Source organism: Mustela erminea, chromosome 3 (genome assembly GCF_009829155.1).
Source record: "Mustela erminea isolate mMusErm1 chromosome 3, mMusErm1.Pri, whole genome shotgun sequence".
Taxonomy (NCBI): Eukaryota; Metazoa; Chordata; class Mammalia; order Carnivora; family Mustelidae; genus Mustela; species Mustela erminea.
The window spans coordinates 104,411,816-104,430,125 of record NC_045616.1 but is presented as its reverse complement, the minus strand read 5'-3'; the positions used below and the strand labels follow the sequence as shown (position 1 = coordinate 104,430,125).

The following is an 18,310-nucleotide window of genomic DNA, read 5'->3' as shown; positions in this document are numbered from 1 at the left end:
GTTATTTTTTTTTAACCTTGTTATTAATTAGTATTTTGTGAGGAACTGCTGTGAGACTATGTAAACTTCCAATTTATTCATTTATTCACTTCTATTAATATGTACTAATTCTAGTATATTATTTAGGTTTCTTATTTTATTCAGTGAGTTTTAATCTATTATAATCATTATTTGTTTTGATGCCTGAATTGTTCTAGATTTGGCAAGTGGAAGCCCCTTCAAGTTTTCTCCATGTCCTTTTGACATATCCCCTTCATTCTTTGAGGATTTCCTTACTTTCTTACACCTCAAGATGTTCCAGATTTATCTTGTACTTACATGCCTTGATGTGGAATCAGCCATTTTTCCAAGGAGTCCTGGTTCCTGTGAGTAGAAAATAGTATTTAGAAGCCAAGTCCTGAATGTTAGGTGTGCTCATTATTATTTCAGTCTTGCTGACCTCAGGCATTCTCAGTAGAGATATACATGCACACATACATACACACACACCTACATTTATTTCTGTATTTATCTCTAGTGATATTTCCAATCCAACACCACAGAGTTTATTGTAGTTATCCCCCTTTCCATATTTGCAAAGCCCTTCTCCTACAGTGAGAAATTTGGTTTCCATTATTCTTAATATATTTATTTATTTTATCAACTTCCTAGTATGTAACCAGTTTCCCAACTCCACTTCTAACTCTGCCCTGGGGTGGTTATCTTTTTACCCCTACTTGGGCTCTGATACCCTTTATCAGGGTACCACTGTACATGAAAACCCTCCTCACCTTGCTCAGGCTCTGTATCCCCACACCTAGCTTCCCTCACCCACGTCGCTGCACAGATGTCTTTCTCAGATCTGTTAAGCTCTAAAGTCCTGCACCGTCCCCCTCTTCAATGCATGGATACCCTCTTCATGCCACTGGGGCTCCAAATCTCTACAATGGGCTAAAACTCTGCATAGATGTCTTCTTCCCCTGCTGTCTCTGACACCCCAAGAAGAACCAGATCACTCTCATGCATAGTCACTCTCCTCATCCCATTCAGGATCTGATACCCTTGTCAACCAGCCCTCCTACACAGAAGCTCTTTTCACGTTTCTTGTCCCACAGAGACTCCACCAATCTTCTTTTGCAACAACTGGTGTGGACTGTGCTCCACTCTGTTAGATGGCTTTAGGACTATCCCAGAGCATGCATTAATACTTTCAAAATTACTCTAGGTGAAAAATAAACTATATGGTCAATGTATATATAAGTCAACCTGGAAAAGTGTTTTTAGGAGCAGTATTTTATATATCTGAGGGACAAATTTTTGTCTTTTCTACTTTTTCTAGTTATAGAGAATTCTAATAGTTCATTTAATGAACTAAAATTATTGCTGTTATATATGTTTTATTTTTAATAGTGAAAAAGAGTAGACAAACACAAATTTCCTTCAGTAGAGGACTGATTAAATAAATGATTATATGATATACAACAGTGAAATATTAAGGAGTTCTTGAAAAGAAATGACATGGATCTATGATACTGACATGAAAGATACCTAAAATACATCAAGGTGTAAAAATCAAGGTGTAAAAATCAAGGTGTAAAACAGGATTATAGCATGATCTCATTTGTATGAAAAAAAAAAAAAAGTTTGCCCACATATTTATGTGCAGAGACAGAGGCTTGGAAGGACACATTAAATCAAGATGGATTAGTTTTGAGCAGCTACCACTCTTGGCAACTTTCACTTTTTGATTTTGTATAATTCTGTACCACTAGATTTTATATAAAAATCATGGATTTCTTTTATAATCAGGAGAAAATAATAGAAATACTCTTAAAAATAAGTTGCTACAATTGAAAAGGACTAAATGTGGGCATCAGTATTGACTGATCTTCCCTAAGCTCCTAAGTATGGCATAACCTAACCTTGGGGCTGGTTTTGAATGTGTGTTGGGGCAGGGGAGATATGAGGCAGAAGAAAGGAGAAAGAAAAGGTGATGGCTTGGTTTTCCTTGAGCTATTCTTAAGCTCTTTCATTTTTTTTTTTTTTTTTAATAAGAGATTTGCCTGGTCAGCTGTGTATCCTCACGGTAAATTTAAAACATAAGTCTTGGTGAAAGGAAAATGTTGACCCTTAAGGAAAGGACTTAGGTTTTAAGAAATGGTTTAGCTCTTGCCTACTCAAAGTAATATTAGTATGTGAGGGATCTAATTTTATATCTTAGTCCAAATTAGTTTCACCCTAAAAATAATTAAAGAGTATTGCTTTCACGGAGAAGGACTAAATGTATTTTATAGAAATGTTTTTGAAGAAAGTGCTAGAAATGGGGAAATGCTTATTTTTAAGAAGTAGCTATGTGCATAAAATGGGCTATGGCCAGTGACAGCTCTTTTTTCTTATCCTATTCTCCTATAATTTACACATTTTATACTCTCCGTTTCAATTTAAGACTGCATTATTTTAAAAAATTACACACACACACACACACACACACACACACACACAGAGTTTCCCTTATATCAAAAAAGATTTGTAGCAATAGAGCCTGTCTGGTCAAACTCACCTTTTCCAAATGTCCTTTACCCATATATATGTGGCTTCCACCAGCACTTTTTAAAAAAGTGCTTCTTTAGTGAGCATTAACAGTAATCTATTTAGGTCTGATTTTTTATTATATCACAAGTTTTTCTCGGATTATAAAAATGAATAATGTATATTTTAGAAAATCTTGAAAATGAAACATGAAGAAGAAAAAAAATCACCTGTTAATTCCACGACTCATTAAGAGTTAACATTTGTTCGCATTCTGTTCCATTTTTTTCTATGCCTTTTTTCATTTCATTTGAATGGTGTACGGTTCCATTTTGCCTTTTTTTTTTTTTTTAAGATTTTATTTATTTATTTGACAGAGAGAGATCACAAGTAGGCAGAGAGGCAGGCAGAGAGAGAGAGGAGGAAACAGGCTCCCTGCTGAGCAGAGAGCCCGATGTGGGACTTGATCCCAGGACCCTGAGATCACGACCTGAGCCGAAGGCAGCGGCTTAACCCACTGAGCCACCCAGGCACCCCATTTTGCCTTTTATACTTAACTTCTTAACATAGCATTTTCCACAGTTCTACAAAACTCTATAAATACATCCTTAATGTCTGTATAGGATTCTGCCATATGTTGTACCATAATTTACTTAACCTTTCCAGCTTTCCCCCATTATAAATTATGCTTTAACAAATACCTTCACATATAAAACTTTTTTTTGGCAGTTATTTTCTTAGAATCACTTTCTTGAAGTTGGGTGAAGATGATAGATATTTTCAAGATTCTTGGTACATATTACAAATCGCTTTTCAGAATGTGTATACTACTTTATCCAATAGCACTACATGTCAGTGACATTTTATTATGAGGGTGCTTAGAGATAATGTTAAGGATACATAGTTAATATAATATTATTATCTTCCTGAGGTAATCAATGCTTTATTATTATGTGGAAGAATTAATAAGCAAGTTATATATATATATATACACATTTATATATATAAATGAAAAATGTTAGTTTTTATTTGTCAAAATAGCATTATTAATACATAGCAGTATACTTTTGTTACTGCCATTACATTAAAAGTGTAAAAGTGAAAAATAAGGGGCCCTCGGGTGGCTCAGAGGGCAAAGTCTCTGCCTGAGGCTCAGGTCATGATCCCAAGGTCCTGGGATCAAGCCCTGCATCGAGCTCTCTCCTTGGTGGGGAGCCTGCTTCCTCCTCTCTCTCTCCACCTGCCTCTCTGCCTACTTGTGATCTCTCTCTGTTGAAAAAATAAATAAAATCTTTAAAAAAAAGTGTAAAATAAATTAAAGTGTGTACAGTTTTTGGTATATGTATAATAATAAAGACAGCAAAATAACTCCTACTTATACCACCAGAGGAGAAGAAATTTTGTTACTCTGGTTTCACACTGGATATTTAAATAAACAGAGTTTAAGGTTAATGTCTTGATAAAATAGAAAAGTTGAAACTAACCAATATGAAAGAAATATACACAAATAAACACATTTTAGACAGCTGTTGTGTGTTGGAGGGGTTTTATATAAATTTGAATTTTTTGGACGCATTTTTCTCTTGTTTCTCCCATTTGCCTGCCTTCTGCTGGTTTCCAAAACTTACTGAGGTATTAAGTAATCTTATTAAGTGTATTTAATAAAATTATACTTTGTAGAGCAAATTAATGAAGGTGTGCACTAATGTTTCCTGTTTTTGCTTATATTGCTACTAAATTAAATGATTGACCATAGGTTTTATATTTTACGTTTTGATAATGTAAGAATTTTAGTTGGAGGGGCGCCTGGGTGGCTCAACTGGTTAAGCATCTGACTTTGGCTCAGGTCATGATCCCAGGAGGGCCCTGCGATAGAGCCCTGCATAGGGCTCCCTGCTCAGCAGGAAGCCTGCTTCTCCTTCTCCCTCTGCCCTCCCCCCAACTTGTACTCTCTGGCTTTCTTCATCTCTCTGTCAAATAAATAAATAAAATCTTAAAAAAAAAATTTTAGTTGGCTATTTTGAAAGGTTTTGTATTGTTTTGTTTTTGTTGTTATTGTTGTTGTTGTTGGTGGTGGTGTTTGGTTAGTTAGTTGCTATTTTGAAGTTTCAGTCCCACAGTTCAGTCCCACAGTTCAGCCCCACAGTTCAGGCCCACATAAGCCCTGTTATAGAAACAATAAATAACAAATCAAAACTCAAAAGACGTTAGGTGAATTTCCCAAGGTACCAGAATTACAAACGTTAATTGAATTTCCTGAAAAGATACAAAGATCAAATATCCATTTGTCTTTTTTAGAAGGCTAGTTGACATAGAAGAAGATATTTTAATTCCTAAGAGCCCTAAATGTACCTCCTTTAATTGAGTTTTGTGATAGAAATGAATTATTTGACATCCTGGAGCATCTTTTGTACCAGTTTAAAAAAAAATTCTTTTTTAAAGATTTTATTTATTTATTTGAGAGAGAGAGAGAGAGGGAGATAGAGTAGGTGCAGGGAGAGGGAGAAGCAGACTCCCTGCTGAGCAGAGAACCTGATTCAGGGTTCTATCCTGAGATCATGACCTGAGCCAAAGACAGTTGCTTAACTGACTGGACCACCCAGGAGCCCCTTGTGATAGTTTTAATAGCTGCAGGGACACAATTCTATCTTAAATTTTATTAATTGACAAAAAAGATATGGAGTTGTATGCATATCTTGTTAGAAAATCATGGAAGGGAGAGTTCATTATAAACTGAAATCTTTAGTAGTCACTCAAATTTAAAGGGAAAAAAGAATTGGTTTTTCCTTTTCTGAGTTACCTTGTAAATCCACAGAATAGTCAGCTGCTGTTCTTATCACAACCTTATATTTGTGCCAAGGATAGTCTGGTATGGGGAAAGAAAAAGCCGAATGATCAAATCTCAAGAAATTGTTCCTCTTGTAATGGCTTAATTTTTGAGGTAATAGAAATGCTACTTTAAAACAATAACTTTAAAATGTGGACTGGGATTCAGAAGTTAGACAATAGGCAGTTAAAATAACAGAGTATTGTGTGGCAGATACAATAGGGATGGCAGAAATCAACACTGGTGTTAGGGATTAAGAGTCACAAATGAGACTGGATATTAAAAGTCTTAAAGCATGGACATAGAAGTTAGAATATAGGAATCAAAAACTTTGGGATATAGGAATCATAAATGGCAGAATGAGGAAATTGAACATTTTCAAGTTTAGGAGTTGGGTTATGGGGACAAGGATTCATGTGCTCGGGATAAGCTATGTAAATCAAGGACGAAGAATGGGAGATGCAAACAGTCTGATCATAATGGAGTAGTTTATGTTGAATTAGACCTCCCCCTTAAATCAATTATAAAAACAGGACAAACACACACAGAGATACACACTTTTAACAAATATGTTAATATATTACATACATAATAGATATAAATTTGATAATTTAATGTATATTAATGGCACACACACATAACAATTGCTAGAAGGCTCGAGGGAAGAACCTATAAAGACAAGACTTGATTGGCTTAACTCTGGAGAGCACGAAAGCACTGAGGGCAAGGTCCACATTCAGGTCTGTTCCCACCCATGGGGCATTTTGAATTACCACAGGGGTAACTGAGCTAAATAGATAGTAGCATTCTCAGTAGGCTAGGAGCAGAGATGGGAGTTTAGGAACAAATGCAGCTAGGATGTGAAGGACACAATTCTAGAGAGAAGAAAATCACAGAGATGTGAGCTCCAAAATCTGTGTATAAATTCCCTTTAAATCACCAGTAAATTTTTAAGACGTACATGCACAGGAAGAGACTTTAAGGGACTGAGCAGAACAGCACCTGAAGAGGTAAACAGAGATTTTAGCAGTTTCACAGAATTGGGGAAATGGGGATTAGAGTTCAAGGCCCACAAGGCAGAGGGGTCTTGGAAAATATTTAGGCTTTCAAGATCTATTAAGATTTATTAAGAACCATGACCTAGGAATAAGGGCAAACCTGAAATAAACTTGAATTTAAAAGCCTAAGACCAAGTCCCAATCAGATTAAGGTGATTCACTTGTATTCTGTCTGCCTACTACAATAAGAAAACTTAATCCTCTTTGGAGAAAGCTGGTATCATCCACAGTCTCTACAATTTTTCTATTACACTGTCTGACATTTAGTAAGAAATTATAAGGCATGCTTAAAAAATAGGACCAAATGCCGAAAGCTGGAAGGGCTCATAGGTGATTCAGATATTGGAGTTATCTGATAGGTGCTTTAAATTATATGATTAAAATGTTCAAGAAAATAGAGGAAAGAAAGATAAACAATTCCACCAGAGCCTTAGAATCTGTTAAAAGAATGGAAAGGGAAAATGCAAATGAAAATTCTGGACCTGGAAATATTATAACTAAAATTAAGATTCCGATAGAGGGGTTGTGTAGCAGCACTAAGACACAGCAGAACAGAGTTTCTACTGACTGGGTGACAGGTCAGTAAAAAAACATGCGGATTAAAACACAACGAGAAAAAAAAGACAAAAAATATAGAAAAGAGTGTAAGAGACATATGGAATACTTAAAAAGATCTAATGTAGATATAACTGGAGTTCCAGAAAGAGAAGAGAGAGAAAGGAACAGAAATACAGATAATTTTCAAAAACTGATAAAAATATCAGATTTCATATTCAAGAAGCCTTAGGAATCCCAAGCAGGATAACACACACACACACACACACACACACACACACACACACACAGAGTTACATCACACTCAAACTACTGAAGACAAAAAGAAAGAAAAGAAACAATTTAAGCCAGCCAGGGGTGGGAGGAGATGTATAACCTTCAAAGGACCAATAGTCAGACTCATGGCTAACTTCACAACAGAAACAATGACAACCAGAAATCAAGGGAAAAGACACTTTTTTTTTTTTAATGCTGAGAACATTTTTTTAAAAGACAAAATGGAATTCTATACCTAGCAAAACTATCCTTATAAAAGATATAGGTATAAAGTTGTATTCATGTTAACAAAGGCTGACTTTGTCACTGGTAAACCTAAACTATAATTAGTATTAAAGTAATTTTTCACACTGAAGTACAATGCCTCCAACTTGAAGGGTCAATCTTCAAGAAGAAATGAAGAGGACCAGAAAGGAATAACTTTGACTTACTTTTGTTCAAATAAATCCTCATTCCAATAGAATCATTTGGTGTAAAATAAAATTCATATTAAATGAAATATAGGTAAGAAGTAGTAATAGGCGAGCTAGAATTTTACAACTTAACACCATGTAGACACTGTCATTTCAATTTCAAGCCAAATAAAGTTAAAAAGAAAATGGAAGTTGGACTCTGGGAGTCAGGGGTCAAGAACAGCAAGCCGCTGGCATGAAGGAGTCAAAGATTATGGCAGATTGTGCATGGCAAGTGGGTGTTCAGGGAACTAGAACAGTTACGGAGAGGGGGGCATCAGAAGCTGTGGCCATAGTTGTGCTGTAAGTCTTCAGGATCAACAGAATTTGCGGAAGATGTAGGAACCAGAGGTCATGGCTGACAGTTGAGTTGTGGTGGTTGTGTCAAAGGAAAGATGTCAGAGGTTACGACCCACCTGAGGTAGCAGCATCGGTTCAAACTTCCGTGCTGGGGGCGGTTGAGATTCCCGGCTCCCCAGGCCCCGCCCCCTCGGGCCTACCTCCACCCACCCCCCACCCCCCAGCCGCGCGCCGCCTCCGTCACCCCGCCCCGTCCGGTCCCGCCCCGTCCAGCGCTTCAAACGCAGGGGCCGCACGGCCGAGGCGACGAACGTGCCAGCAAGCCAGCGGCGCAGGGACCCCGCGGGCGGCTGGGGCTTCCGCGGTGCCCGCCTCCGCTCCCTCCCCTCGGGCGCTCGGGGCGGCCGGCCGGCGCCGCCTCCCGGGAAGATGGCGCTCCACTTCCAGGTCAGTGCGCTCTGCACCGCGGGCCTCCGCTCCGCCGTCTCGGGAACTGGCGCGACGCTGCGGTCTGGAGACGGAGGGCGGAGGACGGCGGCGGAGGACGCCGGGCCGCTGACCAGCGCCTTGGAGCCCCAGCTCCCGCCCCCGCCCGGGTCGGAGACTCGGGCACTGGCCTGGGCTGCCCACCCCGGGCCCGGGCCCGAAGAGGGGATGGCCCGTGCCCGGGGGTGGCGGGTGGAAAGGCAAGGGGTCAGGTTCGGAGCTCGCCCCTCCGGGGAGGTGCGGATGCTGAGGACCCGCTACGCTGGACCCGCACTCCTTGCGCGGGGCATATGCGAAGGGCGGCTTTGGCGGCGCCCAGGCAGGTGGGAGCTCCACCAGGCCGACCAGTCTTCCCGCCGTGTCCCTGGCCGCGGCTCCATCGCCAGTGTCCGCACGGTGGGGATGCAGTTCGAGAGGGGGCCAGGGTCCCCCGAGGGAACGGCGGCAGCGGTTGGATTTTTAATTGGCTAGAGCGGGCAGGGGCTGTATCTGTAGGGAGTTGCGGAGTGCTTAGCAGCCGCCTTATTGGAGGAGGAAACGGGGGCAGGCGTCCGGAGGCGCGCGGAGATAAGGATGGGACGCGTGCTTGCGGAGGAAGGCTCACGTATTCTCGGGCTGCACTGGCATGAGCATCCAGTTATTCATTCAACAAACATTTATGGAGCTCCCCACTGTGTCTCAAGCATTGTGCACTGTTCAGGGATAAAGGATTACATCATCTTATCATCCCTGCCCTCATAGAATTCACTGATAATTACAGTACGTGCGGAAATGATACGGTAGAATTAATCACAGGATATCATGGGAACATTGAAACGAGCAGTCAACCGCGCGCGCGCGCGCCCGTGTGTGTGTGTGTGTGTGTGTGTGTGTGTGTGTGTGTAGAAGTGAGGCAGAGCTTCTCTGTTTCTCGGAGGAGATGCTTTGAGTTTCCGTTGGTCCAGTTATATACGGAGTTCCTACTTTGCTAGGCATGGAAAACAGCTCTAGCAAAACTGTGATTTCTACTCTCAGGGAACTTGCAGTCTAGTGGGTCTTGAATTTTAGGAGCCAGCCAGGTGAAGAGGAGGGGAAAGAGTACAGAAGCAAAAGGACCATGTGAACGATGGTGAAGAATTGTGGAAGAACATGGCACCCTGTGGGAAGTTTGGTCTGGCTGGAGCATAAGGTTCATGTAAAATGGAAGAGAGAAGGGGAGGCTGCTCTGGATGGTGGGAATGACCTCGGAGAGGTAGTCAATTTCATAATGTGGTGACTGTCTCTATGTGTCAAGTTCCTCTTGTAGACTTCTTTGGACTACCTGTGGTCATACTGACTCATTTCTGATTTACTGATTCTTCCAAAGGATATTTTCTTTCCAACCAGCCAGTCAGGTAATTGAAAACTCCAGGATTTATACACCAGGAAGTAGTGAGCCCCACACATTACCTTTAGACTCCTTGCCATTTCTAAGGGTGTCCAGGTCAAAATAATGTTATTTGTTTCTACTTTGGTAAACATGCCCCCTGGAAATTTTCACAGGAAGAATCTTACGGGGAGGTCCTAGGGATTGTAAATAGGTAATCAAGTATTCATAGCTCAGGTGTGATCTTGAGGATAAAGACTGGTGGAAGTTTGGAAGTTTTCAGGCTTAGAAAGATGATGCATAATAGTAAATCCCTCAGTCCCGGAAGACTTCTTCATACTTAGAGTTTGGAAAAGTTAGCTACTAACGCCAAAACTACCTATATTGGTTTTTCAGGAATGTATTTCACAGCAGCTTGAAAGTGTAGTTGGACAAATAAAAGTTCATACGGTTTTGAGAGCCAGAAAAAAGCTCTGAAACTTCTCAGTTTCAAGTATTCCTAGTGTAGGAGACCATATTTTCCAGTTCACTCTAGGAGCATTTATTAAAAATGATAACCAGTACCTAACATTTTGGCTTTTCACAGGGGCTTTTTTTTTTTAAGATTTTATTTATTTATTTGACAGCCAGAGATCACAAGTAGGCAGAGAAGCAGGCAGAGAGAGAGAGAGAGAGGAGGAAGCAGGCTCCCTGCGGAGCAGAGAGCCCGATGCAGAACTCGATTCCAGGATGCTGGGATCATGACCTGAGCCGAAGGCAGAGGCTTAACCCACTGAGCCACCCAGGTGCCCCTCACGTGGGCTTATTATTGATTTTGAGCCCCACAAGTGATTTGAGAGGTGTGCATATATGTACATATATACATTTGATTCTTGAAAACACTGAATCTTAGAACAGTTGTGACTTGCCCAAGGTTGTGGAGTTAGAGTAGGCCCAGTAATTCATAATTCCATATTCTTTCCTATCAGTAGCTTACTGTTACCTGCTTACCAGGGTAGCTTGTCAAAAATTATGCCATTAGGGTGATGAGTAAAGATGTGGACTTGCGTAAGGTGAGGTTAGGGCACTTCTCTACATTCTTTTTCACATCATGGCATACATAAAAAATGGTAATTGTCTTGTTCATTGACATAAACTGCTCACAGCCAAAAGTCTGGTTGCCTGGAGGGCAGGAGGATCAATATGCCAGACATGCTATTCCAGGTACATGCATTCTGGTTAGGAAGCTGTGAGCGAGTTAGAGTTCTTTGTCCCAGAGGAAGCCATGGATCTGGATTATCATCAGAGGAGACAGTCCAGATTGGTGGGAGGAAGGCAGAGTGAGGAAAGAAAGATAGAGTTGAGAATAGGTAAGATAAAAGAATTTTAGATAAAACAGAAGGATTGAGATGAGAATCAAGAGGTAATGTCAGGAATAATTTAGAGTACTCATTTGGTTCATCCTTTTGCTCTCAGAATTGTTCCAGAACCAGGAACTTTGGCTATGCTTCTTAATACCCAGCCAGGGTACCTGATTTGATCTAGATGTTTGTGTACTGTTTTATTTGAACATGATAGTAACCATAATGGGAAAAATGTTTGGGAAAGATCATGGCAGCATGGGCTCAAATGGGAGAAACTACAGACAAAAGGCCAATATAATGTTTCATAATTTATCGTGAACTGCAGGAATTATTTACAATTTATTTTGCTCTGTTGTGTGTCAGGCACTGGGTTAAGCTTTCGGTCTTCTATCTTACTCTTCATAGTTATTTTGGGAGGTGGATATTACTATCTGTGGTTTCAAAAGTGAGGTTTAGAAAGGTTAAATAATTTGCTTCGGGTCAATAAATGGTAGATTCCAAAGCTTTCCACTCCTTTTCAAAGAAGCTGCTGAAGAAATCCAGGGCACTGGAGGCCACAGTTAGAAAATACTGTTCTGTTGTTCTGTTGTCCATGAATAGCATGTAGAGGTATTAAGTCTGAGTCTCTAGTTAAAAAGAATTGTTAGGATTTTATGACAAATTAGGTATATACCAGGAATTAGCTAAACTGTGAGGTTTAAGATACTCCCCCCCTGCCCTCACTTCTAACACCAGCTGCATATTTGGGGGTTTCCTAGAACCAGGCTCAGATTTGATAGTTTAGCAAAGGACTCGAAGAATTCACTGAAAGCTGTCATATGCAGGCAGTTTATTCCTGGGAAAATACACGGATTAAAATTGATTAAAAGAAGAGATGCAAAGGGCAATGTCTGGGAAGGTTCCAAAACAAAGCTTTTGCTGTTCTCAGGGCATGTTAATCACCCAGCCTATATATATGACAGTGTGCATTGAGTATTGCAAACTGGGGAACTTTTTATTGGGGCTTCATTACATAGTCATGATTGACTGTAGATTGCCCACATGGTTGATCTCAGATTTTATGGTAATACTAATGTGATCCAAAGCCTGCACCCTGAAACATATGGTTGGTCTTTCTGATTTGGCCAGCCCCCAACTTAAGACTGTGGAATGTGTACCCCCCAGTTCCTGGCCCCTAAACAAAAATAGGCCAGTCAGGTATGACATAGGCTAACCTTCCAGAATCTGAGGGTAATGGGGCAAGGCCAAACTCTTAACTATATAGGAGGGACTAAGGGGAAGGAAGAGACAAAACTAACATCAAAATTAAAAATCTAGATCCTGGTCTAGTCCTTTGAAACCACTGAAAACAAAGAGCCACTTGGAAGGGGAAATATGTTCAATTCAGTTTTTGACATTTTTGGGTTTTTAGCATCTTTCTGAATTTCTAAGAGGAAGAAATTGGTATATACAAAGATGGTGAGCAGACAGAGTTGAATGTATAGAGTAGAAAATCATCTGCTTATCTCCCTGCAGACTGAAGTAAAGGGTGGCAAGATGTCAGGGTGGTAAGGAAACAACGTGTTCTTGAGGTGTGTAGACTTGTATTTGTTTGGCTCAAAATTGACCATTTATTTCACACTTGATCATAAGCAACATATATACGTATGTATGTATATGTGTGTATGTATGTATGTATATTCTAAGCCTCAGTGGTGGTTTTTTTTGTTGTTGTTTTGTTCTTAAACCTGGGTGTACTACAAATATCTACTTTACAGGAGTCTACTTTTCAGGATTGCTTGAAAAATAAAAGCTATAAATCCTTGTAAATTATAAGGCTCTAAAAACAAATACTACTTAATTCATTGTAGAAGGAAGAGTTCCAAGAGCCTTCAGATTTACTAAGGAAAAGGTAGTAAAGGGAAGAAGAAACAAAGATCTGTGGGGAAATTATTAACTTCAAGATGAAAGTGTTTTTTGTTAATGATAATCAAGAACCTTAATTCCATATGGCAGGAAAAATATAGAGAAGTAATTGAAAAGAGTTAAATTCAATTGTGGTGGGATTTTTGTGGCTCATCGATTTATTTTTTATTATTAGGGGCCATTTTTTTCCTTAGAACAAAAGCCGTCATTCTTTTTCTTTTAGCTTAATATTGAGGTGTAACTGACAAATAGCAAGCTGCACATATTTAAATTGTACAGTTTTGACATATGTTTACACCTGCAAAACCATCACTAAAATCAAGATAATGAACATATCCATCTTCTCTCCAAAGTTTCTTTTTGTTCCTTTGTAATCCCCCATTGCTGTTCCCCTGTTCTGTTCTGCTCTCCTACCTCCCTGGCCAAAACCTGAAATCTGTTTTCTGTTCCTGTAATACCTTCCGATATATACTCTTTTTGTCTGTTTTTGTTTGTTTGTTTTTTGTTTTACTCAGCACTTGCCTGTTGATGGATACACGTGTGAGAATTACTGTATAGAAAAAAAGTCACGTCAGTTAGGGATTAATTGTATGTCAAGTGCAAAGACTAGAAACGAGTTCAGAATAGCTTGGAAAATCTTTAAGGCAAAATTATGTCATTGTCTCTTCCGCAATGGAAGTTGGGTACTTTCTGTTTATATTTGATAGTTATTCTTTGGGAGTTAAGTGATGTCCAATTCTCCTTGTTCTACCTATCAGTTATTTTTATGGGCATCTAATATTGATATTAAGCCTTGCAGGAGCTTTAATAACTCATACCTGATTTGTTAGCAAACAGAGAAGGGATCCATTTCTCTGAAGCATTCTAATGTTAACCATGTGCATAGACCTCAGTGTGTAAAACTAGGATGCAAATTTATCATTTCATTGTGAGAAATAAAGTCTCTCTTTATAGATTCTCTGGAAAGTCAAATGCTAATCAGAAGATTGCTTGGTCAGTCAGCATTCACCATATTGTGAGTTTAAGTGTTTTAAATGTTTAGATAATGCCTTTCCACCACGGTAAGGATCTTTGTAGATATGTCCTTTTCTCTAAAAAGATTGGTATGCCTGGGATGTGTTTTCTTACTATCATTACAGTGAAAGAATGACTTGATTTCCGCCTTTGCTTCAGTCTTCCATAAGAAAAAGTTCAAACCTTTCCCTTTTTATCTTGTACTGCCTTTCAGTTAATACTTCGAAATACCTTTGGAAAGAAAAAGGTAATTTGTAATGTTGTTGACTTAAATGAATACTGTTTGAATACTCTCCAGATTTGTTCTTTGTTGAGGTTCTTTAAATCAGTTTAGCAAAACAGACAAAATAATTTCAAGAACTTTTCTGGAATCTTTCCAAATAGCTTTACTTAGGTACCACTGAATTGATTAATACTAGTATTTGTATTTGTTTCCTAGTACTGTTTAAGAAATTACCACAAACTGAAAAGGCAACAGAAAATTGTCTTACAGTTATGAGGGCCGAAGTCTGAAACTAATATACCAGTCTTATTGGTTCCTTCTGGACTCGTTGAGGGAGAAACTGCCCCATGCCTTTCTCCTACTTTCTGCTGGCTGCTGGTAATGCTTGATGTTCTTTGGCTTGTGGAGTCATCATTCTAGCCTCTGCCTCCTCCTTCATATGACTTCCTTTGTGTAGCTCTGTGTCTTTGCATCTCACATGTACTTTTCTTTTCTTTTATGAATCATTAGACTTAGGGCCCACCCTAAATCCAGGCCAGTGTTGTTATGATCCTTAATTTAGGATTTACAATGACCTTCATTTCCAAATAAGGACACATTAAAGGTACCAGGGTTAGGAGTTGGGCATATCTTTTAGGGGGATACAGTTCTACCTATTACAATATTATTATCAAATCATCATAATAATAAATAATAAAAATAAATAATAAAATATATTATATAAAATAAATAAATTTAAATAAAATTTAATTCTCCAAACAAACTTATAAGACAGGTTTTGAGTGTCACTTTTTTGTTGCCTTCTGCTTTTAAATAGTTAGGTCTTGTCATTATTTCTGGACCAGTTCTTTTTGAATTTAAGGTCTACTTCAAAGACTCTTTAGACCTTGATGAATGCTTGACAGCAGGATCAGTTTATCATTAAATTATTCTGGATATTACCAGCTCTAAAATTTAGCCCTTCATATTTATTAGATGAAAGAAAATACTTCTAAGGTTAATCATGAGTCAAGAGAGGGAAGAAGGTAGCTCTTTCTTTTTTTGTATTTCTTACCCTTGGAGAAAATATGGAAATTCGTATGTATTCATGAAGCATACATTTTCTATGCATTTTAATATGAGCATTATGGAGCGGTACTCTGGGGCCTTGTTGGGCCAGTCTAGGTGGGGGAAATACTTAAAATGTGTCACACTTGAGGTCCTTTATCTTAATTTATTCATTTGAAACCTTTCTTCTTTACTTTCACTCTAGCAGAAATTTCCCAAGTCTGGGATGTTTGGCTCTGACCTGGATAGAAAATGGAAAATGCCATAAAGGAGCTAAGAAGGAGAAAGAAGTGAAAAGAATAAAGGGAGCTAGAGGAAGTCCCATTTCAGTGTTTTATGTGCATTCCTGTTAGGCAGAGATATATGTATTTGAGAGAATGTTTGGCCTAGTGTAGCTCTAAGGCTGCCATGTAACAGTCAGGCCAGAAAGGATAAAAAATGGCGTTTCTTTAGGAATATCTGATTACCTTCGTATGACTACCTGATATTGAAATCTGTGCCTTTTTTTTTGTCCTCCAAAGAATTCTCTTTAATTCAAGTTCAAAGCGAAGTAGTTTGTTTTAGTCAAGTGCCTTTAATAAAAATTGTTTTGAGCTAAAAAAGAATGCTGATCTCATTTTTTTCCCAGATCTTATCCATGTATTTTATATCTTCAGATGAAATTATATTTATAAACAGAATGAATTATTCTTTGTGCTTATAAAATAGGAGCCTACAACATGATAACTAGTTATTACACTGCTAGAAATAACATGGGGTTAGGTCATAGTTCCTGAAAATCATGACAGAGTTTGCCTGCAGCACTATGAGTCATTAGTTTAGAGGCCCCAAATCAGCGTATATTTATAATTATCTTTGCTTTTTTATGGATGGAACCATTGAAATTCTTATAATTTGAGAAGTAATGTAATTGATATAGTGTCTGCAACTCACTCATGATAATCCCCCCACCCATCTCTTTAGCTTCATTTGGCATCTCCTCCTTGCTGTCTACTACATTGACGTTGACTTTTAATGCCTCTAAATGATTACACTCTGTTCTGGGCCCTGGTAAACACTACTTCTCTGCCTGGACTGCCATCTAGTCTTTTTTTGTCTGGCTCACCTTTTTAGGATAAATGTTACTCCTTCAGGCAGACCTTTCAAACTCCTTGGATTAGGCAAGTCCTTCTCTTTCTATACTCTTTTCCACTACAGTTACTGTCAATTTATAAATAAATAACTTAGAGGAAGGAGATAGGCTTTTTTTGTTCACCACTGTAACGCTGAGTAAGTAGTGGTAGCTCAGTAAGTATTTCTTGAATTGATGAATTCAGGCATGATATGCATCCCTCAATTCCTGCATTAATATATTTATCTTATTTTTGTTTTTCACTCAAGTAAAATGTTATATATATTTTTTTCTTCTCAAGAGCTTGGCTGAATTGGAAGTGTTATGTACTCATCTCTACATAGGGACTGATCTTACACAAAGAATAGAGGCTGAGAAATCACTCCTGGAACTTATTGACAGCCCAGAATGTCTCAGCAAGTGTCAACTTTTATTAGAACAAGGAACGGTAAGTATTTGATAACAGCAATTAACCATGAGAGATCAGTAGATGTATGTTAGTGTCAATGAACTTATATAGGTTATGGTCAGTGGTAATTGATAGATAATACTCCATGTCTTCTTGGTATAGTTTATTTCACTGTCAAAGGATTAATCATAGAAAGAATTGGAAAGCCTGGAGAGCAGACTTAGAAAAGAGCTCAAGAGGTCGAAATAGGCATAAATTGAAATAGTTTCTTGATTCTTCTTCACCCCTTTTGATGTCTTGATTCTTCTTGACCCCCTTTGCCATCAGTAATGGGCAAAGTTTGCATTTTTAGAAAGTTGAGTCAGAGCCTTTTTAAAAAAAAAATTTCAGGTAAGAGAGGCAGGCTGTAATTAACTCTAAAACATGAAGGAATGGTTCATAGGAATGCTGACTATCTCTTGCCTGTGTCCCTTCTAGAGATTCTTAGCTATTCACTCACTAGTCATGTAGCAAATACTTAAATGTAAAACTAGGTATAGTGCTACCTACTTACCCCATGCACATGCATAAAAGTAACTCCTAGTTTAGTTGGGGAGGTATAAGTATGTAAATAGATAGCTATAAAATAATATGGTTGTGCTACAGTAGGAGACTGTAGGGGCTAGAACAGAGGTCAACAAACTTTTTGTGTAAAGGGCCAAACAGTAAATACTTAAATTTTGCAGGCCAAGAGGCTAAATAAAGGATATTTTGTAAGTACATCTATAAGAAGAGAGAAAACAAATTTCCACAAAGTTTTATTGATGAAACTTAAAGTATAATAATTGAATACAGTTTTTTTTGTGATACAGATCTACTAATCAAAAGAATGAAATTATTCTTTGGGAGATAACTTTTGACTTAATTGGGGTTCAAAGTTCGTACTTGTGTCATTAGTGTTGATTGCAAATGTTCATGTGTTAATGCTCGTCTCTAATGAGATTTTTAATATTTTATCTTTGACAATGTCTTTTCACATAAATAGATACTGCCAAATATTGATATCCATCCATAAGCATATGATTTTAATTAAGCATATTCATCACTTAGAAGGCATTTATGGAATTCTGGATGTTTGCCTTCCAGAATGTCATTCACATTGCAGAGTAATCACTTCCAACTGAAGGGTAGCTGGGAGCTCCTCAGTTGCTCAGTTAAATGGTTTTTAAAATATGGAAATTTCCTTTCCACTTGTTTCAGGGTCTGAAAAATGCTGCTGGACATATAGTTTGAGTTCAGAAAATATACTTGGGACGAGAGATCTTGCTACTTGTTTTAACTTTTGGTAGTATGGAAAGTGTTTAAAGCAGCTTCCTAAATACTAGTTGTGATCGAAAAAGTGTTAGTTATTATTGAAATGACTTTACTGCATTTTAAGTTTTGTAATATAAGTACTAAGCACTCGTTTGCCT

The 18,310-nt window shown here is 38.4% G+C and overlaps 1 protein-coding gene and 1 long non-coding RNA gene across 8 annotated transcripts in view; one reads left to right on the top strand and one right to left on the bottom strand.

The window, feature by feature from the left end:
- Nucleotides 1–318: 318 nt before the first annotated feature.
- On the bottom strand, nt 319–8,135 carry LOC116585632. The gene is made up of 3 exons (XR_004283735.1): nt 8,093–8,135; nt 5,309–5,374; nt 319–363 (listed from the first exon to the last, which is right to left on the bottom strand). It is a non-coding gene; the product is annotated as an uncharacterized LOC116585632 (long non-coding RNA).
- A 70-nt stretch (nt 8,136–8,205) lies between these two features.
- RANBP17 (RAN binding protein 17) overlaps nt 8,206–18,310 on the top strand; it is a 314,133-nt gene continuing 304,028 nt past the window's right edge. For 5 of the 7 annotated variants that reach the window (XR_004284119.1, XM_032337025.1, XM_032337024.1 and 2 more), the window contains exons 1-2: nt 8,307–8,423; nt 16,752–16,898. Coding sequence is in view for 6 of the 7 variants with exons in the window: in XM_032337025.1 (XP_032192916.1) it covers nt 8,406–8,423; nt 16,752–16,898 (165 nt within the window). In the remaining variant the exon portion in view is untranslated. Of the gene's footprint in view, nt 8,424–16,751; nt 16,899–18,310 lie in introns of those variants that run through there. The other 2 variants (XM_032337027.1, XM_032337026.1) reach the window with 2 other exon arrangements.